The 24,663-nt window shown below is 41.8% G+C and overlaps 1 protein-coding gene across 1 annotated transcript in view; it reads left to right on the forward strand.

Annotated features, from left to right (window-relative positions):
* oclnb (occludin b) overlaps positions 1 to 23,516 on the forward strand; it is a 41,919-nt gene extending 18,403 nt beyond the window's left edge. Inside the window, exons 5-9 of the mRNA XM_069936630.1 lie at positions 9,284 to 9,420; positions 10,974 to 11,186; positions 11,271 to 11,439; positions 13,531 to 13,572; positions 22,146 to 23,516. Of these exons, the coding sequence (XP_069792731.1) occupies positions 9,284 to 9,420; positions 10,974 to 11,186; positions 11,271 to 11,439; positions 13,531 to 13,572; positions 22,146 to 22,247 (663 nt within the window). The 3' untranslated portion in view covers positions 22,248 to 23,516. The remainder of the gene's footprint in view (positions 1 to 9,283; positions 9,421 to 10,973; positions 11,187 to 11,270; positions 11,440 to 13,530; positions 13,573 to 22,145) is intronic.
* The last annotated feature ends 1,147 nt before the right edge of the window (positions 23,517 to 24,663 follow it).

Below are 24,663 nucleotides of genomic sequence, written 5' to 3' on the forward strand. Positions count from 1 at the left end.
GTCGTATTCGTGTTTAATAATGTCAAGAGGAGAAAAATCAAAAATGACAAGATTGCTAGGTGAAGGATCGAGCTCTCCACCTACAATTATGACATTGCTTATCGGCCAGGAGCCCTTAATGACCCTCCAGATGCCTTGTACAGAGGAAGCTGTGCCTCTGCTCACACTGGCCAACTGCAGTCTCTGCATAATGAGCTCTGCCATCCAGGGGTTACCTGCATGGCTCATTTTGTCAAGGCGCGCAATCTGCCCTACTCGATGGAAAATGTCAGGGAAATGTCCAGGTCTTGCCAGGTCTGTGTAGAGTGCGAGCCGCACTTCTACCACCCTGCAAAGGCACATCTGATTGTCATTCAGGCCCTTCGAACAGCTCAGTGTTGTTTTTAAGGGGTCTCTCCCCTCCACGAACAGGAACACTTCCTTTCTCTATATTATTGATGAATACTCCTGCTTCCCATTCACCATCCCATGTCCAGACACGTCCACTTCATCAGTCATAAAGCCCCAAGATTCCATTTTTGCTCTGTTTGGGTATCCCAGCTATATTCATAGCAACTGGGGTTCATCGTTTGGGTGACAAGCTATGTCAGTACCCGTTGACGAACAGCATCGCATCCAGCAGGACTACGAGCTACAACCCCTGGGGGAATGGGCAGGTTGGAAAGGAAAATGCCACACTCTGGAAGGCTGTCAAACTCATCTTGAAGTCGAAAGATTCACGAAGTTCTTCCTACAGTGCTCCATTCCATCCGGTTGCTACTATGTACTGTGACCGACGCTACTTCTCACGAGCTCCTATTCAATTTCAAAAGAAGGTTGGCATCAGGAACCACACTCCCAACCTGGCTCACCTCCAGTTCTTCTCAGGAAGCAAATGAGGAGAAGCAAGAAACTGCTCCACACCAATCCCACGTATGCTTTAGTAGAGTACCTGGATGGCAGTGAGGTCACCGTCTCCATCAGGGACCTGGAACAGAGGGTCTGTTGCCTCAAGTGCCCTGTGAGCCATGGAACCCATTCCCACCACCCCCCAGTCAGGGCCTTAGGAAATCTGGTTCAGGAGGAAAGTGCATTCCCCTTCACTGGGGACCCTGCTTGCCATTCCTCCCCCACAAGGGGACCAGGAGACTCAAGACCCTCCTGTGCTTGGGCACTCCACCAGGATCTCCTGACGCCCCCCCCCCCCCCCCCCCCCCCAGCTTGCTTAAATTTGTAAATAATTGTATATTTTTTCTGAATCAATGTTCTCTGTTTTCATCCACAGACCCTAAATTCTGCAGGAAGGGGTGAATTCAGTGAACTGAGATTCACTGGTGGTGTATTATTACTGATGGCTGGCTCTGCCCCCATCTACACATATATAACCCTGGTTTCCCGCCTAAACCCTAAGCCCCTCTGAAGACCCTGCCCTCAGTTATAAGCTAATAAAAGTGAATGTTCTCCCTCCTGCCGTGAGAGCTTTTATTCTTGCTACAGTCTAGAGGTGAAATCTCATTGAAGGCTAAGGAAAATCTAGGATGTGAAGACGTGAGAAGGATGGCAATCGAAAGCAACTAGTAGTAGTTAAAGTAAAGAATGAGTCCAAATAAGGACTAGAATATGGAATGTTGCTTGTTTCTCTAAACCGGTGGTTCTCAACTTTTTTCTTTCCACTCATACCACTTTTAAGTATTCCTTGTGCCATGGGTGATCTGTGATTAGTAAGGGATTGCTTAAAGTGTGTTGGTGGAGGGGAGTTGAGGACCACTGCTCTAGACCCAATTGTTACTGAAATGTTTTGCTTGAGAACAATTGTCATTGGCCCATTTTATTTGGAGCTATGAAACCGTGCACATAACGAGTCAGTTAGGTACAATTGAAACTGGTTTTCCAACTTTTTCTTTCCACCCATATACCACCTTTAGCAATCCCTGACTAATCACAGAGCACCTATGGCATACTTAAAGTGGAATATGAGTGGAAAGAAAAAGGTTGAGATCCACTGTTCTAAAAGACGGCCACTGTTGGAGCCATAATCATTTTGATAGAAATGCTTGGAGATAATTAGTGGATTTAAAGGAGTTCTGGAGCAATGTTAGAATAAATTCACCTGCATAAAGGAGACTGCTCTTGGATGAGGAATGATTTAAGGAAGGAGCAGAGTGCTTTCATGCTGTTGCAGATGAATATTGAACAATTTCAGATTCCACCCATGGTCCACATTTCTAACTATAGCTGCCGTAATGGCCGTGTAATCATTTTTCCTTTTTGTTATGTAATAATACCTGCCTATGAATTTATCATATACCTTTTTGTTTCAATTTCTTCCCTGCCTCAGTGTTTGATTTAAAAATAAATACTTAATTTAGAACTGGGAATCCTGTTGGAGTAATTGAGCTGAAACTCTATTTCTCTCTTTACATTTTATGTATTGAATATTTTAAACAATTGTTTTTGTTTTCATTTGTACTTAAAAAGGTTTAATTTGCTCTCCTTTTGTGTACTTAGTTTACATCAGGAAATTATTAATTTTTGTTGCTTGTTTTGATCGTGTAACAGGTGAAGGAAAGAAATGATGTGGTTTTAAGAAATCTAGGAAGTACATTGCCATTCAGTCGCTGAGCACTGGAGAAGTGAAAGCAATTGTTTTGGTTACAATTACATTGCAAAGTAAAATAAGGAACTACTTTAGCAAAGTTGGAATAACTGAAAGAGGAAAGTTTGAAGCTGCTGACAATAACAGAAGTGAATATAAGCAACCAGCAAACTGGTCTGCAGAAAATTTTGATTTTTACACTGATCCCAGGAAGGCAATAGAAAATTGTTAACTTCTCTCTTTTTCAATCTGTTTATTGAGTTATATTGTACAAGAGGAGAGATATATTTGTGTCTTTACAAGTGTATAAGAAAAAGAACATATTAGTATTTAACAATAACTTGTTAAATTTAATATAAATGTTAAATTTAGACATGCAGCACGGTAACAGGCTTATTCAGCCCACGAGCCCATGCCACTCAATTATACCCAATTTTCCTTCAACCTGATATGTTTTGGACAGTGGGAGGAAGCCAAAGCACCCAGAGGATTCCCACGCAGACACAGGGAAAATGTACAAACTCTTTACAGACAGCGGTGGATTTAAACCTTGGTCGCTTTGTACTATAACAGCACTGTTCTAACCACTATTGCTAACCTTGCTGCCGCAAAGGGGGACCTGCACAAAATAATACATGAAAACTGAGGAAGTTCGAGAGAATATTCCAGTTGCACAGATAAAACCTGCAGAATGTCCAACGTGGTTGGTGGAATGATTAGCGCAATGCCTTTACAGCACCAATGGTTGGGACTGGAGTTTGAATCCTGCTCTGTCTGTAAGGAGTTTGTACATTCTCTCCGTGTGGGTTTCCGTTGGGGGGGGGGGGGGTGGTCCGGTTGCTTCCCACCATTTGAAACATACTTGGGGTGTATGTTAACTGGGTTGGTTCAGTGTGGTGGGGTGGGGGGGGGGGGGTGGGGGAGTATAGTGCAGTTTGCTAAGCAAGGTAGTAATTGCTCCAGGCCATATCATCATATGGGAATAATAAATGAATTTCATAAAAAGCAAAGTGCACGTTTTTTTTAAAGAAAATAAAAATACTAAGAATTTCTGAACAGGGGAAACTTTTTTAGTTTGTTTTTCCTTTACAATAAAATCACAACTGATTGGTGACATAATTCCATTTAAATACATTTTTGCCCTATATCTCTTCAAGACATTTAACCATAGGGATTATCAGTTTCTGATGTAAGGATTGTAAGCTAAAATGGATGAATCCTGGAAGAAAGCTGGATTTGAAAATAAAACAACGTTATACCAAGCCTGTAGGAAGTTGCAACCAAATTTGACTTTTCTGCTTTTACTCCCAACTTTGAATTGCAGACCCTTGAAAGTTAATGTGGAGATCTGGCATGCTGTTTAACAAGCTGCAAGGATTTGTTTGCAGTTCACATACTGAATTATTAATCTCTTACATATTGCTATGGCAAAGCAACTTAGTGTCACCTGATTACCAGCTATCAGTTATCTCCTACTCTTGTCATCCTTTGACAATGGACTCTGGCCCTCAAAGTTTGCTCTGTGCTATTTCAGAAAGGAGAGGACAGACACACATTTGTAACTTCTGGCAGGTCATAAATTATAATTTATAAAGGCCTTTGAATAGACAGACTACTTGATTGGATCTAATAATGGCCAAGGTTAGAAATCTGATAAACATATTTTGATTTTTGGTGATTAAATTGAAGTAAATTGCCCCACTATACTAATGTTTACACTCCAAACAAGTTGTTTCTTACTACAACTTCTAATTCCATCAACCTATTTTTTTGTGTATTTGCATACTTTCCCCTTGAAGGAATGCAAGCTACTCACTTCAACTATTAAATGTGGCAGCACACTTTCCATTCCAACTCCTGATTTTCACCAAAGTGGTGGTGCTATTGGAGCTGCGATAATGGCAGTACTGCCACTGGTGCGGAGCCCCCAGTGAGTTGGGAGCAGAAATACAATACTCCTCAGCAAGGTTTTGCTACCTCGTCCAATTACCAATGGCTCCATACAGGCTTTAAATGGCTGTTAAAGGAGCTGACAGTGGTTTATTTTAAAATCCTATGACCATGGGGTCTGGTCCGAAGATGGTTGTGCCTACATTTAGCAGTGGCCTTGAGGGGTTGCAGACTCCAGGGAGCAGGGCACCAGAAAACGGGGAGACCGCATCCCATTTGAGAAGGAGAAACTGAATGGTGATCACGGTGGTGGATCAGTGAGGGGCTATGTGACTGAAATACACATAGACAGCGGGTTGTTGATGATTCGAGGTGAGGAAACCACTCAAGCTGCTGGCAACTGGCTCGAGACTGGCTAATAGGGTACCAAGTATTGGAATCAGGATGAGAGAGGTTGCTGAAGGCACTGAAGGCATCCTGATCATATTGGAGGTTTGGATCTGGAGTTCGGGTTGCCAATGGTTTGGACTGAAGTCTGTGTGACCGCAGAGGCTGTAGGAGAGCTGGAGACAAATCCATGGACACTCAGTGACTCTGGGTACTCTCTCTGACTGTATAGGGTGGCGGGCAATTTCTGCTGGCGCCGAATCTTTGCTGCCTTTTGGTAGACTAAAGTCAATTTTGTGTAATATTACACCTGTTTTACTACATGACAGGAATCTTGATGAGGTATTCTGAACTTTTTTGTATTTTGTGACCATGAATAAAGAAGAATGAATATAGGTGGCATAGTGGTGCAAGTTCAAATCTATCGAATACAACCCGAAGAAACTGTTCTTCGGTCCAAGGTGCAGAAAAGTGCAAACACACATAGAAAAATGATACATATACAGATATATTAAAATATTTAATATTAATAAATAGTCTAGTCTTGGAGAGTTGTTTTAGCAGTCTCACTTCCCATGGGAATAAGCTGTTCCATAGCCTGGTGATTCTGGCTCTAATACTCCTCCATTTTTCTTCCAGGTGGGAGTAGTTGGAATATGCTGCATGTGGGATGGTAGGGGTCCCCTCTGATTTTGTGAGCTAGGAGCTGTCTTGATCCCGGTTAATCAACTTGATGGGGAGGGGTTAGACAGCAGTGATCTTCTCCGTTGGTTTGATGTTCCTGTGGATTGACCTCTGATCTGATGCTCTACAGAAACTGTACCACACTCTGACAGTTGACAGAATGGTAGCCTTGCCTGCCTCAGACTTCAGAGGAAGTGCAGCCACAGTTGTACCTTCCTGACAAGTGAGGAGATGTTGTGTGTCCCGGATAGATCACATGTTGAGTTGACTCTGAGGAAGTTGGTGCACTCCACTACAGAGCTATTAATGCATAGTGGAGGGTTGCCATCTCTGGTCCTCCTGAAGTCCACAGTAATCTCCTTTGTCTTGTTTATGTTGCGACTCTGGTTGTTATTCTTGCACCATTTCATGTGATTTTTTTCCACCTCTTCTCTGTATTGCAACTCATCCTTGTTGCTGATGAGGGCGACGACTGTCATGTCATCTGCAAATCTGATGATTCTGTTGGAGCTGGATCTGGGGTTGTAGCCGTGGGAAAGTAGCGTGAACAGAACAGACTGAGCATGCAGCCCTGAGGTGTGCCAATGCTCAGCGTGACTATGCTCCATGTACTGCTGTCAATCTGGACAGAATGTGATCTTTCCATTAGGAGGATCAGAATCCAGTTACCGAGAGGGATGTTGAGTCCCAACAAGGACAACTTCTCCGCCAGCCTCTGAGGTATTATTGTATTAAATGTCGAGCTGAAGTCTGTACAGCAGCCTGGCATTTGAGGCGTCATTCTCCAGGTGGATCAGGACAGAGTGGAGGGATAAGGCTATAGCATCATCAGTGGAATGGTTCCATCTGTAGGCAAATTGAAATGAGTCCAATGTCTCTGGGAGGTGTGCTTTGATATGTTCCATCACCAGACGCTTGAATCATTTCATAATGGTGGAAGCTACTGGGCAGTAGTCATTGAGGCTTGTTACTGTCACTCTCTTTGGTAATGGGATGATGGTGGCTGCCTTGTAAACTGCAGGGATGATGGACTGCTGCAGTGAGGTGTTGAAAATGTCCATAATGATCTCTGTCAGTTGGTCAACACAGTTCTTCACTACCTGACCAGGTATGTTGTGTGGTCCTGCTGCCTTGTGTGGGTTCATTCTGGATAGGATTCTCCTCACCTCGGCCATGGCTAAAGAAGGAGCCTGTTCTTGAGGGGGAGATGGAACTTTGTTTGGGGTTAGCCTTATTGAACTGTGTGTAGTGCATGTTCAATCTGCCCAGAAGGGAGACGTCATTGTTGTTGACTCGCAAAGTTTTCTTGTGATCTGTTATTATTTTGATCCCTTCCCTCGTGTCTCATGTCATCTGTGTTGTACAGCTGGCTGTGGATCCTCTGTGGATACCAACTCTTTGTCTTCCAGTTTGCACAAGGGAGCTCAGCCCTGGCTGATGTTAGTGCCATCTTGACTCATCCTGAAGGCTGCATCCTAAAATTTGAGATGTGCCCAGACCTCCAAGTCCAACCATGGCTTATGGCTAGCCTTGGTTATGAAGCATTTGTTCTCTGTGACATCCTCAACACACTTATTAATAAAGCCAGTCACTGAGATTGTGTTGTCATCGATGTTTACATATCCAGTATAGATGGCAGCCTCACTGAAACAGATCCAGTCCTTGATCTCAAAGAAGTCCTGTAGCGTTTTTTGAGGCTCCCCTCTGGCCATGATCAGATCTTCTTTTAAACTGGCTTTGTTTGTTTTAGCAAAAGTCTATATCCAGGTCAGCAGGATGGATATGTTATCCAAGTATCCAAGATGGGGGATAAGGAGCAGGCTTATACACACCAGGGATGTCTGTGTACACTTGATCTCGGGTGTTCACTCCTCTTGGCGAAGATGGCATGCTATTGAAATTGTAATAAGACTGTTTTCAGGTTGGCGCAGTTAATATTGCCTGCTACATCATGCAACCATCAGGCTGAGACGTCAGGACATCACAGATGGTTCCTGAAAGATCCTTTATTATTTCACCTTTTTGGACTAATTTTCTGAAGGCAGAAAGTAAACTGTGGCAGTTGTTTATTGTAAATAATTCTTGGTGTAGCTGGATGGAGGCAGAACTGAGGGAAGGAGTTAATGGAGGTGGGAGAGAACAATATGGGACAGACACGTTCTGGGTGAACTGATGGGGCCTGTTTTTCAGCTCTGATCCTTAAATCTATAAACATAAATCAACTACATTGTTTTAGAAACCTTGCATGTGAGGAATCTGGTTGCAGGAACTGTACTTTGGAACAATCTGCATGAAGTTTAAGAAATTTTGAATTGAGCAAATAAATATAGATATTGAACAACTGAGTGCCCTTTGACATTAGACTAGAAAGCATAAAAGTTGGCCCAAATATTGTTGATGCAGTCAAGCTCATGCAAGTTCAGATTATTTGTCGAATCTTTCTTCTTTGCAACTTGCTTTTTCCATCTTTCTTTGTCAACAGCAAATTTAGTCAAAATATTCTTTGTCTTGCCATCTAAGTTATTTCTGGAAAATGAGGTCCTCTGCACTGTTCCCTGAGACACACATTCCACCTTGATTCTGTTTTCTATTTATTAGATGATGTTCTATCACTACCAATATTAACTCCAATGACATGATGCATTACTGAAAGCCTTTTAAAACTCAATATGCACATCCATTCATTTCCCTCTATTCAACATGAATATATCCCAAAGATCTTTTGGTTTGCCAAACTTGATTTGCTTTTCTTTTAATAAATCCTGCTTAATTGTTTCTGTTTTTTCTGGAGGTCCTGTTTTTGCTTTTCGGATATCATGTGAGGCAGGTGCACCCAAATATAACTGGACCAATTTTTATGACAATCAAAGACTGCTGGAGGAACTCAGCAGCCAGACATCATTCATGGGTAGAAATGGTCAGTCAACATTATTAGTCTTAATAAAAGGTTCAGACTTGAAACATGGACAGACCATTTACACCCATGACCTGCAGTGTTTTTCCAAGCATTCTTTGTTTGCTCAAGGTTCTAACATCTGCAGCTTTTGTGTTTTTTTAACATCAGTTTTTAGCATCAGGGCCACATACGAATCTTCCTCAGCACAAACATTTAACTAATCAAACACTTACTTCAATTGTTTGCTATGGTTATGTTTGTCTGTGAGTTTCCAATTATTTATCTGAAAAAGATGACAGGTGGAAATTCCAAGATATAGTTTGTGAAATGCACTTAAACAAAATAAGCTGCAGCTGGTAGGATCCAGTCCAATACACAAAAGTGCTGGAGAAACTCTGCAGGTCATATGGCATCCATGGGAAGTGATAGGAGAGTTTGATAATTTGATAATTAATGCACTTGAAAATTGTTTATAAAACAGTTCATAGAACATTGCAGCAAAATACAGGCCCTTTGGCCATGATGTAGGGCCAAACTATGTTCAACCACACATTCTAGGTAAAAAAAACTGCCATGCCTGCCCTTTTAATCCATTTGACAATTCCCAATCTATGCTGTATCAGTTTGGGTGGCGTTGACACCTCAAAACCATATTGCTGGTCATTTTTTTGGACATTTGCTCATGGCCTTTTGCAGGAGGCCTGGGATCAGCTGACTGCCCAGCAGAGATGCCACAGGGGAGAAGACCAAAGTAACTTACAAAGAAGAGTGTATGTGGAAAAGGGCCTGATATGGTCAAAAATGTTCTTGCATTTTAAAAAAAAGTTGCATTATTTTCCTGCATATTCAAGGTAAACAATGTGTCTGGGGTTCCAGAAGAGCTGGTAAATGATGGCTATTCTTATAAACCAAATAGTTCACTGAATGAACCAGACTACCCATACAATCATGAGAACCGATTGGAGCCTGATGATACCCGTGGATCTCAGTAAGTATGCTATGTTCCAACATCTTTCCTGTAGTTTAGAATAAACCTTTTTAAGTGCTGGCTTGTTTGTAATTTTAAGTGCTCAGCTGAGAACAAAAATAAATAAGATGATCTAATTTACTTCTCTCAAGAGATTAATTAATCACTTAACTCTGGGAATCCACCCATAAACAGCTCCTTGAACGTAGGCAGTCACACCTGGTTTTTTTTAAATAAAAAATCCTTTTTATTCTCTTTTGAATATCATGACTCATTTGGAGTACAACTGAAGAGCGAGAAGCTGGAAGCCTGTAAAATGGATGTTGAAATATGTGTTGTGACATGTTTATTTCTCTTCCTGAAGGTAGATAGGGAAAGTACTATGCCAAGATTAGTTAACCATATAACCACTTACAGCACAGAACAGGCCAGTTCGGCCCTACTAGTCCATGCCGTAACAAATCCCCACCCTCCTAGTCCCACTGACCAGCACCCGGTCCATACCCCTCCAGTCCTCTCCTATCCATGTAACTATCCAGTCTTTCCTTAAATGTAACCAATGATCCTGCCTCGACCACGTCTGTCGGAAGCTCATTCCACATCCCTACCACCCTTTGCGTAAAGAAATTTCCCCTCATGTTCCCCTTATAATTTTCCTCCTTCAATCTTAAACCATGCCCTCTAGTTTGAATCTCCCCCACTCTTAATTGAAAAAGCCTATCCACGTTTACTCTGTCTGTCCCTTTTAAAATCTTAAACACCTCTATCAAGTCCCCTCTCAATCTTCTACGCTCCAGAGAAAAAAGCCCCAGTCTGCACAACCTTTCCCTGTAACTCAAACCTTGAAATCCTGTCAACATTCTCGTGAACCTTCTCTGCACTCTCTCTATTTTGTTTATATCTTTCCTATAATTTGGTGACCAAAACTGTACACAGTACTCCAAATTTGGCCTCACCAATGCCTTGTACAATTTCATCATAACCTCCCTACTCTTGAATTCAATACTCCGATCTATGAAGGCCAACATTCCAAATGCCTTCTTCACCACACCATCTACCTGAGTATCAGCCTTGAGGGTACTATTTACCACAACTCCTAAATCCCTTTGTTGCTCTGCACATCTCAATAACCTACCATTTAATGCATATGACCTATTTAGTTAACAGCAATTAGTGCAATACTATCACCGTGCCAGCAATCCAGGTTCAAATCCTACGCTGTCTGTAGGTAGTTTGTACGTTTTCCCCATGTCTTCATGGGTTTGCTCTGGGTGCTCCAGTCTCCTCCCACCCTCCAAAAAGTATGAGGTTGTAGATTAATTTGGATGTAATTGGGCGGGCATGGCTTTAAATGGCCGGAATCGGCTTCTCCTGTGCTGCAAATAAAATGTAAAATTTAAAGTTCACTTGGGGATTCTTTTTTCTTTGGCTTGGCTTCGCGGACGAAGATTTATGGAGGGGGGTAAATGTCCACGTCAGCTGCAGGCTCGTTTGTGGCTGACAAGTCCGATGCGGACTACCAAGAACTACAAGTTTAAATGTTTAATATCTCTGCATGAAATCTTTTCTTGCAGCTTTCCTGAAGTTTCAGTTCCATTAATGCGGGAGCAACCTCCGCAACATTCATCCAGCCGGGAGTCTGATGAAAGCAAACCATCCTCGCAGAAAAGGCCACCTCGGAAGAGGAGACCTGGAAGAGCAAAAAGGTCAGAGAATGAGGAATATGAAACAGATTATACAACTGGTGCAGAATCTTGCGATGAATTGGATGAAGAAGACTTGGAAAGGTATTTTGGAAAGGGGCCATTTTGCCAATTATGTATTGCCTTCAGCTCAAAATAACATTGACCAGAGTTGAACTTCATTTGCAGCCAGTATCCACCAATCACTTCAGATGAACAGCGACAAAATTATAAAAGGGAATTTGACAATGATCTGCAGCGGTACAAGCGCCTCCAAGGTGATTTGGATGAAATAAATAAACTCTTTTCCCAACTGGACAAGCAGATTGATGAGACTGAGGACAATGAGCGATATCAGGTATGACCTGAATTTGTAATAAGACAATGCTAGAATTATGAGAGACATTGACAGGGTGAAAATAAATGACATTATTGAAGATTGAATGTACATCTATCATTGATGATGGAAAACTTGCTTGTTGAGATAAAATTCCTCCAACACTCAAGTTCTGTTTTGATCTCTAAAAATTTAGTAATGCATTAGAACCTAGAACCGAATAGTGTAGTATGGGCCCTTCAGCCCACAATGTTGTGCTGACCTAAATAAATCTATTCCACCATGAATCAAACCTCTCCGAACCTCAGAGCCCATCACCCTCTATTTTGCTTCCATCCATGCGCCTAGCTAAGAGTCCCTTAATGATCCTATTGTACCAGCTTCACACCACCACCCCCAGCAATGCATTCCAGGCACCCATCACTTATTTTATTAGAAAAGTAAAATCACTTGCCTCTGACATCTCCCCTAATCTTTATTCCATGCACTTTAAACACATTCTCTGGTATTAGCCATTATTGCCCTGGGATAAAGGTGCTGGGTGTCCACCCTGACTAATCTTATATACCTCCAAGTTTCCTCTCATCCTCTGCACAAATAATATGAGGAAGCCCAATCATGAGCTAGCTTGATTTCATATTTATTATCAAAGTACATGCATGGCATCACATACAACCTTTCTCTTATGGTTGCGGCAGAATTCCCACTAATTAGTAGTCCAAAAATAAGGTGTACCAGCATAAAATTGTAAACAAGTAAAAGAACTGTAAGCAGATAATGTAAACAAACTGTTCAATACAGAGAATAAAAAAGGAAATCACTAAAGTGCACAAGTAAGAGTCCTTAAATGAGTCTCTTGATTGAGTTTGTCATTGAGAAGTCTGATGGTGGAGGGGTAGCAGCTGTTCCTGAACCTGGTAGTGTGAGTCTTGTGTCACCTAGACCTCTTTCCTGATGGCAGCAACAAGAACAGAGCATGTGCTGGGTGGTGAGGGTCTTTACTGATTGCTGCTGCCCTCCGACGGCAGCGTTCCCTGTAGATGTACTCAATAGTGGGGAGGGTTTTGCCTGTAATTTTCTTGGGTTGTGTCCTCTACTTTTGGAGGGCTTGACGCTCAGGGGTATTGGTGTTCCCATACCAGACTAAGATGTAGCCAGTCAGCACACTTCACCACACCTCTGTTGAAATTTGCCAGGGTTTCTGGTATCATTACCAAACCTCTGGAAACTCCTGAGGAAGTAGAGGTGCTGCTGTGCTTTCTTCATGATGACATTGGTCTGTTGGTTCCAGAAAAGATCCTCCAAGATAGTGACTCCAAAGAACTTAAATTTTGTGGATGAATTTTCCAAGATTGAAGGATTGTTAACTAGCAATTGGAAGTGGATATCTTTTTTTGTTTGCTTTTTATACTCCATATATGAGAGGTGATGGATGGAGAGACATGATCGCCCACACCAAACAGCAAGGCACTTGAACGAATGGTATGAGAGGCATTATAGCTAAATATAAAATCCACATTGCCACCTAGCTACTGCATATAAAGTTGTGCACTAAACAGGGCTTTCTTTTGACTCAGTTATACATTATCTCTACTAACTAAACCATCAGGGTATAAATGGAACAGTTTCCCTGATCTTGAATATAATCAACAGCTAAGTAAACTCTCAATTTGTCAGTCGCATAAGATATTGGATATCATTTATTACCCTTTGTAGGCATTGGAATAGCTAGACTATTTTGTTACAAAAACTGTGATCAAATCGTACCAATTTACCTCAACTTCTGTTACCTGGCATTTAATCCATAACAGGGGAACTCTTAATGTACAAACTCTCTCCTTAGAATTTCAACGAGTGGATTTTGGCAAGTGAATTTGTCCCACGAGATAGAATTGCACGGTAATTTGTAAATTTGTTGTACTTAATTCATCCAAACAGGGACTTAAAAATACAGTCCAGAAAAATCACTTCTGTGATTAGATAAATGAAGAATGCTGGAAATACTCAATGGAAAAGGCAGAATTTGTGGGCAATGATATTGAGCTAATTTTTCTTCAGCTTTCATCAGATCTGTACTTGTGTTTAATATTTATTTTCTGCTTCTGTCTCCAGGATATTGCTGTTGAATACAATAGATTAAAAGAAGTGAAGAACGTGAGTACTTTATCATTTTAATTTTCTAATTTTATGGTAAATTGGATGAATTATTTCCATTGAAAGGATATTTTTAGCAAGATCTATATGCCTCTTCTGTCATAGACAAGATGATTTTCCATGTAATTCTCTTTTACCAAGCTACCAGAGGTCTCGGCACACCTGATCACTGCTACACTAAGATAACAAAGCCCTGACGTTCTTTCCCAAGACTGCATTTTGGCAAGTCTGATCACCTGGTGGTGCTCCTTTTGCCTACACAGAGACAGAGCCTAAAAGTTAGGCTCTTGAGATCAGGATAGCCAGAGGTTGTCACAGGAGGCTGAAGAATGGTTTCAGGACTGCATTGAGTCAGTTGATTTGGTGATATTCAAGAACTCAGCTGAGGATCTGAACGATTACACCAGGGCTATTAGGAACATTATCAAAATAGCTCTGGACTGGTGTATCCCCACCAAATTATTCGTGGAATTTCCCCAACCAGAAGCTTTGGATGAACAATTAAATTTGGAACCTGCTGAGAACCAGATCACTGACATTCAAGTCCAGAGATCAAGGCTTCTTTTGTACCAGTGCCAAAGAGTGTGGTAACCTACCTAAGTAACTATTGTGAGTGGCACTCACATTCACAGTGCTGAAGTGTTTTGAGAGGCTGGTGTTGAAGCATGTCAACTCCTGTTTGAGTGGCAACATTTTGTGTAGTGCAGCAACAGGTCTATGGCAGATGCCATCTCACTGGCTCTACACAAAACTCTGGAATACTTGGACAGAGCAAGGATGCATATATTATGTTCTTTATTGACAACAGATTGGCATTCAACAGTATCATCTTCTCAAAACTGATCAGCAAACTCCAAGACCTAGGTCTCAATATCCCATTGTGTAATTAGATCCTGAACTTCCTCAACTCCATATCCTAATTCTTCACCATAATTTTGATGCTCAAAGAAAAAAATTCAAAACAGAGGTTAGAAAAATCACTTCCCTCCCATCAACAACAAGAACAGGCTGATGATAAAAGAAAACTCCAACTGTAACGCCAGATCCAACTCTATCAGAGTCGTCAAATTTGCAGAAGGCACGACAATAGTTGGCCTCATTAGCAAGAATCATGAGTCATAATGATGAGAAAATCTCTTTGTTGTGTGACTAACAACCTGAATCTCAATGTGGACAAGACAAAGGAGATGATTGTGGCTTCAGAGGACCTGGGATGACCACCCTCTACTACGCATTAATAGATCTGTAGTGGAGAGCACCAAGTTCCTCAGAGTTCACTTATGAAGTGACCCATCCTGGACACACATCTCCTTATTTGTCAGGAAGGCACAACAGTAACTGCACTTCCTCAGAAGGCTGAGGCAGACAAGGCTACCAACCACCATTCTAGCAACTTTCTATAGGAGTTCTATCAAGAGCCTCCTAGCCAGCTGCATCACAATGTGGTTCAGTTGCTAGAGCAGTGGTTCTCAACCTTTTTCTTTCCACTCACATACCACTTTAAGTATTTCCTATGCCATAGGTGTTCTGTGATTAGGTGGTATGCGAGTGGAAAGAAAAAGTTTGAAAACCATTGTTTTAATCATACCTAATTGACTCGTTATGTGCATGATTTCATAACTCCAAAGGAAATGGGCCAATGACAAATTTTCTTAAGCAAAACATTTTAGTAACAATTGGGTCTAGAGCAGTGGTTCTCAACCTTCCCTTCCCACCTTAAGCAATCCCTTACTAATCACAGCACTAATGGCATAGGGATTACTTACAGTGGCATGTGAGTGGAAAGAAAAAAGATTGAGAACCACTGCTATAGAGTATCGGATCTGCGGTTAATCCATTGTACTATAAAAGTGCCAGAGATCATCGCTGGGATCTCCTTCTTTCTCCCACCCCCGCCCAAACGACATTATTGGTGTTTAAAGAGGGCCAGAAAATCTATAATGTTGCAGACCAGCAACAATAGAAATTCGTGAAGACAGTGTTATTTTAAAAATATTTTTATTATTAATTACTAATATTATAACACTTTATCTAGCTTGTCCAAACCTAACCCCCACTGTGTGTGGGTGGGGGTGTGTGTGTGGGTGTGTGGGTGTGTGGGTGTGTGGGTGTGTGGGGTGTGTGGTGTGTGTGTTCAGTCTGAGAAATCCAGTGTCGGCATAAAGACTCTTAAACTGATGCAAAAAAGTGATTACAAATGAGATGGGAGAGACCGAGTGACAGACTGCCAAAAACACATGAAACCGTGACGAGTTACTTCCAAAGCGATTGTCCTTTCAGAGCAGTGGTGGTCACAAGTCCCCTTTTCCTTTCATAGGGGAACCAAAACAAGTGACTTTCACAATAGTTCCAGAACTCAGATGCAGGTCAATCTAAAGTGACCATCACAGTGGACACAATCCAAAGGCAGTAATTCTCCTGCTTCTAATACCCAAATATGGGTCAGTTAAAGTGATATTTCCTATGGCCATGGTTGGATTTAATAATTCCCCTTCAAAATGACCCTTCCTTTGGTCACGGTGGGGATCAAACTTCTAACAGGGAGAAATGAACAAATTGACCATCACCACACAGAGCTACTGCAGCACAGTTTTCCTTCAGATGCTGCTGCTCAAAGTACTGTTCCTTCAAAATGGGCCCCCCCATCACAAAGTGTGCTGTCCCTTTAAGTGTGTCCCTCACATGACTCTTCACACCTGCGCTTGGATAAAAGCAACAAATGGTCCTTCACTTCCTCCAAAGGATAAATCTTGGACAAACTCTTTTCTTGATTGTTGCCAACTCCATTCTCTCCATAGATGTGAATTCTAGCCCTCAATTTGTTAACCCTTAAAGTGACAGTCACATTAAAATGAAATGCCTCGTAATAACACCTAAAAGCCTGCACATAGTGTCTACTTTATTATTAGAGCCAGAGCCACCAGGATGAGGAAACGGGTTCTTCCCACAGGCAGCTAGACAGCTGAATGACTGTTGAAACAACTCCCCATGTCTCTATTACAGTGAAATCCCCATTATCCAGTACCTACGGGGATGACAGATGCCAGAAATGTATATTTTCCAGTTGACTGAGACTCACTCTTCCAATTCCAAACTAATACACTGCATTTAGAATACACCAGCTGTAGTAATAGGCGATTCAATAGATAGGAAGACAGATGAGAGGTTTTGTGGAGGAGATTGGGAATCCCAGATATTGTCTCCCTACCTGGGTACGGGAAATCTCAGATCAAGTTCACGACATTCTGGGATGGGAGGGTGACTACTTTGTGGTCCATGTAGGGACCAATGACATGGGTAGAAAGGGTGAGGAGGTCCTGCAAGGAGAGTTCAGGAAGTTAGGTGCTCGGTTGAAGAAGACCTCATTTTCTTTCTTTCCTATCTCTATCTTTTTCTTGCTTTTTTTTCCATATATATATATATATATATATCTTCAGGCTCTTGGGTGGATGAAGGTTAGGGTACATCCATCATGGAGTAAATATTGGATTTACTTTTGTACTTGTATTTTTAAATTTTGTAATTGACTGCAGGTAAAAAATTTGAAATAAGCTATTTTTTTTAAAAAAAGAAGAGGACCTCCAGGGTAGTGATCTCAGGATTGCTTCCTGTTCCACTTGCTGGAGAGATTAGGAATAGGAAGATAAGGCAGCTTAACACATGGCTGGAGACATGGTGTACGAGGGAGGGATTCAAGTTTCTAGATCTCTGGGCTGTGTTCCAGGGAAGGTGGGATCTGCGCCAACAGGACCGATTGAATCTGAACTGTGGGTAGGTTTGTTAGCCTTGTCCTGATGAGTTTAAACTAGATTTTAATGGGGAGGGGAACCAGTACATTCGAGTAGTTAATGAGAAAGAGGACGATAAAGATCATGCGAGGACTTCATGTACAGACAGAAATCATAGGTTTAATTTTCTCAGGTGTGTTTATTTTAATGCAAGGAGTATTGTTAGAAAGCCTGACAATCTTGAGGCATAGATTGACATGTGGAATTATGATATTGTTTCTATTAGTAAGATTTGTTGCTGGAGGGGCAGGACTGGCATCTTAATGTCCCGGGGTTATGTTGCTTCAGATATAATAAAGGAGGAGAGATGAAAGGGGAAGGAGTGGCATTGCTTATGAGGGAAAATATCTCAGTTGTGCAAAGTCAAGACAGCCAAGAGGACTTATCTACAGAGGCCATATAGGTGGAGTTGAGGAATGGGAAAGGTGTGACCACACTAATAGGGTGGTATTATAGACTGTGCAATAGTCAGAGAGAATTGGAGGAGCAAATCTGTAGAGAGATAGCAGACTGAGGTAAGAAACAGAACGATTTGTTAGTGGGAGATTTTAACTTTCCACATATTAACTGGATCTTTCATACAGTAAAAGGGCTGGATGGCTTAGAGTTTATGAGATGTATTCAGGAAAGTTTTCTAATCCATACATAGAGGTTCTAGTGAGAAGGGATGCAGAAACTGATCTACTTTTGGGGAACAAGACAGGTCAGGTGACATGTATGTGTAGGTGAATATTTTGGGCCCAGTGACCATAATGTCATTAGCTTCAAGCTATTTATGGAAAAGGATAAGTCTGGTCCTCTTGTTGGGATTCTAAATTGGAGAAAGGCAAATTTTGTCGAAATAAGAAAGGATCTAGGAAGACTGGATTGGGTATATGTTGTTTTATGGAAGGGTGTGATGGGTAAGTGGATGTCCTGACGGTCAAAATCTTGAGAATGCAGAGTTTGCATGTTCCTGTTAGGATTGAAGGCATGTAGTGCACGTCGAGAGAATCAGACTTGTTGATCCGAACCAAGGCTTTTTATTAACAAAAGACTGGAGCGTATCACATGTAGGTCGACCAGTCCAGAATGACCTGGTCTGGCTAGGAGCAACCCTTTAAGACCTGCCAGTAGGCATGGCTATACTCTCAGCCAATCACAGCCATCCTACACTACAATATACACATATATATATATATAGATATATAGATATATAGATATAGATATATATCTATAGATATATAGATATATATCTATAGATATCTAGATATATATCTATAGATATCTAGATATATAGATATATATATAGATATATATCTATAGATATCTAGATATATAGATATATATATAGATATATATATATAGATATTTAGATATATATATATATATATATAGATCTATATATCTATAGATATATATATAGATATCTAGATATCTAGATATATCTAGAGATATATATATTTAGATATCTATATATATAGATCTATAGATATATAGATCTATATATATATATATATATACATCTGTGATAGAATCCATACTATCACATTCACCCCTTCTTTGAGAACTCACCCTGGGGTGAATGGAGGGGCTGTAAAATAAAAAAAAAGTGGGGAGAGAGAAAAACTGGTGGGAGGTTAAGGACTGTAACGGTCGGGGGGGGGCTTGATCATTCAGCGTGACCGCCATTGTGCTGGGATTGGGGCCGCTGGAGTCGTGTCGCTGGCGGGATCGTTGTGTGCGTACACTGCCTCGCTCAATTCCCCAACGGCGTTGTCGACATGCTGGCCCGAGTTGTTGCCACTTCCTCTATTTAAGCATGTGACCTAGGGGAGAAGGATTTGGAGGAGGTTGGGTCCGATCTGGCTTTGGCTAGGTCCCTTCCTGAGACTGTGTCCTCCTGCCCATCCGGGTACTCAATGTGTGCATAATGCAGGTTCACATGGAGTAGCATCACCCGGTCAACCAGAGGGTGGTTATTCCCGATTCAGATTCTGGAAAGAGAATCCTTTCAGGGGGAGTAGCGTTCTTCACGGTGCATAGGAGGGAGCGGGTGGAATGTAGGGTGCTAGTGAGTACGTCCTGCCAGCAAGTGGTGGGGAGGCCTTTGGACTGGAGGGAAAGCGTGACCGCTTTCCAGACGGTGGCATTCTCTCTTTCGAGCTGCCCATTACCACGTGGGTTATAACTGGTGGTCCTGCTCGAAGCAATACCACGCTCCAGGAAGTACTGCCGCAGCTCAGCGCTCATAAACGAGGACCCCTGGTCACTGTGGATGTAACTGGGGTACCTGAAGATGGCGAAGATGCTGTACAAAGCCTCTATGGCTGAGGAGGCGGTCATGTCTGAGCAGGGCACAGCGAATGGGAAGCAAGAGTACTCGTCGATCAACGTAAGGATGTAGGTGTTACAGTTGGTCGACAGCAGGGGCTTTGATGATGTGGGTGTTCTCCGGGCAGAAAAAGTGGGGCTTGCACTCAGTGCACACCGGGCAGGCTCGGGTCATGGAGCGAATCTCCTTCACCGTGTAGGGCAGGATGCGGGCCTTAACGAAGTGCACAAACCTATTGACCTCCGGATGACAGAGCTCCTCGTGGAGTCTCTGCAGCCTGTCCAGTTGTATGTTGGCACAAGTCCTCCTGGAGACCGTGTCTGGCGGGTCGTTGAGCTTACCAGGCCGGTACAGTATGTCAATTGAAGGTGGAGAGTTCGATTCTCTCCCTAGCTATCTTGTCGTTCTTGATCTTACTTCGCTGGGTGCTGCTAAGCATGAACGAGACCGTGCATTGGTCGGTCAGCAATGTAAAGCGCCTGCCAGTGAGGTAGTGCCCAATGACATACCGCTTCGACTATGGCCTGGGCCTCCTTTTTCGACAGAAGAGTGTTGGCTCTCAGGGCCCTGGAGGGTCCTGGAGAAGAAGGCTACCAGCCGGCCGGCCTGGTTCAGGGTATCCGCCAGTGCAAAATCGGATGCATTGCTTTCTACTTGGAACGGAATGGACTCGTCAATGGCGCGCAGCATTGCAGCGGTCGAAGGCCGCTCTGGCTTCGGTTGACAGGGGGAAGGAGGTGGTCTTGATAAGTGGCCTTGCCTTGTCAGCGTAGTGTGGAACCCATTGGGCGTAGTACGAAAAGATGCCCAGGCAGCGTCTGAGTGCCTTTTGGGGGTGGGGAGTGGCCGGTCAATGAGAGAATGCATGCAGTCAGGGTTCGGCATTACTACCCCAATTACTAGCCGAGTGGTCCGGAAGACACACTTGTCGAAATTGTAGGTTAAGTTCAGCCGAATTGCTGTCTGAAAAAATTTTTCGATCCTGGCATCATGATCCTGCGTGTCATGGTCAACCTAGATGTGATATGCTCCAGTCTTTTGTTAATAAAAGCCTTGGTTTGGATCAACAAGTCTTTGATTCTTTTGACGTGCACTACAATTTTATTAACAAAAGACTGGGGCAAATCACAAGTAGGTCGATCAGTCCAGAATAATCTGGGTCTGGCTAGGAGCAACCCTTTAAGACCTGCTAGTAGGTATGGCTACGCTCTCAGCCAATCACAGCCTTCCTATACTACATTATACACATTTATACATCAGTGATAGAATCCATACTATCACAAGGCAAAATTACCAGGCACAGGGAATCCTGGTTTTCAAGGATTATTGGCGAGCTGGTTAAGAAAAAGAGGGAGATGTATAGGGAACAAGGAGCTAATGAGGCACTTGAAGACTACCAAAAAAAAAGCAAGAAAATATTCAAGAAAGAAATTGGGAAGACAAAAAAAGATATAATGTTGCTCTGGCACACAAGTGCCCCGGTCAGGCCCTCAGTACAACCTGACTCACTTCCACACAAGTGCCCCGGTCTGGCCTTTGGCATCCATTTCTTTAAATTAGAACCCAGTCACTGGCGCTTTAACAGTGTTGCGCGAGCTTACCATGGCACCATCATAATTAACCCCCCCTCCCCCAAGTTTACAGATAAAGCTTTACTAATATGGTAATAACATACTCATAAAAATAAAGCCTCTTTCCCGGCAAGGATAGGGAGACATTTTGGGAGGGTCACCCCTGCGGCGAACAATATCAGCCAGCTCTTCGTCGTGGACACTGCCATTTTATTCCAGTATATATTACACACACACACACACACACACACACACACACACACACACACACACACTCCTATGGGAACCCCCTATGTGAACATAACAAGGGTAGAACATAGCTTAAAACAGGAAATAATACTGTGGGGTGGCACAGATAGCACAACGCCTTTACAGCACCAGTGTTCAGGACATTAGTACAAACTCTTTAGAGACAGTGTGGGATTCGAACCCCAGTCACAATCGCCAGCGCTGTTAAGGTTGCATCTGCCAAGATTGGGACCAGGGTTCAAGTCTTGCGCTGTCTGCAAGGAGTTTGTACTAACAGCAGCAGATTCACGGGAGTTTGCTGGACCACAGAGTGTCAGCTAATAGTCTCAACCTGTATATAAAATGAAATTACACTGATCACATGAGACTGTCAATTTTACGGTGTGTGCAATTCAATATTATTTGATTGCACAATTACTCAGTGTCCATATTAATTTTTAAATGATATTTGCCAGTGCAGAGATTGCTTCAATATAAACTAAATCTATGCTGCACTCATTGTGACCAATAGGTCATGAACCTTTAGGTATCCATTTCAGTTGTGGTTTACTTCTTGCATGTTGATAACTGACTTTTTTCTGTAGAATTTTAAAATATTGATCATCATCAAATAAACACTACAGATTCTCAAATTTCCTTTTTGATTGGTAGTCTGCAGATTATCGGGAGAAGAAGAAACATTGCAAGCAACTTAAGACAAAATTGGCTCATGTCAAACAGATGGTCAGCAACTATGACAACCATAGATCTTGAATGCCAAAACCCACACTCCTCAACAAAAATGAAAGTGGAAGATTATTTCCAATAGATGAACTGCTCTGAGTGTTCTTATTCATAGTGTGCCATGTATTTGATATAACATGAAATGTAAAGTCAGGACTTTTTAAGGGACCAAAAAATCAAATTGTATAGTTTCAGATGTTTTACAATTTGGAAAAAAATGATTTTTTTATTCCTCTTATTCTGTTGATAATTTTGAACTTGTTGGATGAAAAATGTTTTACTTTTGTGAATAGTGCAAAAAAATTGTCTTTTACAAATAAGGGCCTTGGGTTTTAAAGTTTTTGAATTGGTTCTTAGCTTTCATAAAGGTTTCTGACAGCTTGAGTAAAAAGCTTGATTTTTTTTTGTTTTGTATGGTAGTTTCTTCCATAATTATGATGGATTTGTTCAAATTATTTTGGACAATTGCTAATCAGGTATGTGATGCTATCCAAGCAAATGAATGGCATTACAGGTAATATTATTTGTGAAAACCACATTCTGTGAATTGAAATAGTGTGGGATAGCGCAACACTGTTATAGTGCCAGCTCCAGGTTCGTATCGGTGCTGTCTGTAAGGAGTTTGTACGTTCTCCCTGTGTCTGTGTGGGTTTCCTCCAAACAGATGGGGTTTGTAAGTTAATTGGGAGGTACGGGCCTGTGGGCTGAAAGGCCCTGTTACCATGTTGTATGTCTAAATTTAAATTTTAAAAAGCTAACATTATCTATTATGAACTTTTCAATGATCATTCCAATGCATGTGTATATGACATTTTTTTTTAAAAAGTTCAATAATCCATGTAATTATCTGAAATATTTTAATTAATATCTGTACTTGACAAATATCCAGCGAGGATGTGTTTGCCATGTACTGATGAGGGGCACTTACACATCAGCTTAGTTTATTAGGTGGAATATATAGCCTGTCTACTCATTACCTCATGGATAAAATACTACAAGCAAATAAAACTGAAATCAGGGCAAATTTTTGTTATTTTCAAATACAATGTATTTTTAAATTGGAATCTAACGATATATTCTAAATGTTCCTGATAATAGATTACATTGGATTTCAGATATGCAAGTAAATAAACTTTAGTTTTAAAATTCACAACTTTTTGTAAGTTTACGTAAAGACATTATGAAATTTTGAATGTTTAAACTGTCAATAAAACTGTTTAAACTGTCAATCTATATTTTTTAATGGGTTTTTAAACTTTACCATTTAATAAACATTCAGTGGTTTATCAATCTCAAAAAGTTGTAATGTTTTTATCTGCAATTGCTTGTGAAATTTCATTATGATTACACTGTGCATTGTATTTAACATCCTCAAGTTAGTTTAACAGAACCGTTTTGTATTGTTATGGAAGATTTGTAAGAAGTGAAGAACAGGTATTTAAAAAAAAATTAAGGAAGTATCAAATCTCTACCGATCAAAAGTCTTTAAAGATAACAAATAGTAGATCGAAATCTTTTTGGAGGAATTTGTAAATGAATGGGAAAGGGTTTGGATAATAGTTGCACATGACACTTAAATATGTGCTCGTCGATGTAGCAAAGGTTATTTATGACCATGAGGCCAAAAGGATGAGATACTGAAATGTTAAACAGTTCAATTAAAATGGCTATTTCTCCACCGAACCACCCCAAAATCCCTATCAATAAATACACAATTGAGGAAATAAAAACCATGACGAAAACTAAATATTCAACTTTTGATTCATGTACACAAAATGGAAACTAGTGAAATAGCCTTCTATTGTTACTAATTTCACAGCTGGTAATTGTGATAGAGAGGCAGCTGCTGCGCTCCTGTATGGAGGACACACTACCTGCCAATCAAGGTCAAAGACGCACCCCAAGCCATCAAGGTGACCCTTGTGATTGGCCCACCTAAATCACCAGGTGCTGCAGTCCAGGCAGCCTGCCCAGATTCCGCTCTGACCTTCACCCAGTTGGCTCAGGTGAATCACCTCGGCTGACCCCTGCTGAGCCCCAGCACTTGGCTTCGAGCCATTGGCCACAGCAGCCAATGGGGCCAAGCCTGCCCTAAGTGATTGGCCCCCCAACACTGCCCTGTTCTTTTTCTTTTCTTTGGCTTGGCTTCGCGGACAAAGATTTATGGAGGGGTATGTCCACGTCTGCTGCAGGCTCGTTGGTGACTGACAAGTCCGATGCGGGACAGGCAGGCACGGTTGCAGCGGTTGCAAGGGAAAATTTGTTGGTTGGGTGTTGGGTTTTTCCTCCTTTGACTTTTGTCAGTGAGGTGGGCTCTGCGATCTTCTTCAAAGGAGGTTGCTGCCCGCCGAACTGTGAGGTGCCAAGATGCACGGTTGGAGGCGAGATCAGCCCACTGGCGGTCAATGTGGCAGACACCAAGAGATTTCTTTAAGCAGTCCTTGTA

This window comes from Narcine bancroftii, chromosome 1 (genome assembly GCF_036971445.1).
Source record: "Narcine bancroftii isolate sNarBan1 chromosome 1, sNarBan1.hap1, whole genome shotgun sequence".
In the NCBI taxonomy this organism is placed as follows: Eukaryota; Metazoa; Chordata; class Chondrichthyes; order Torpediniformes; family Narcinidae; genus Narcine; species Narcine bancroftii.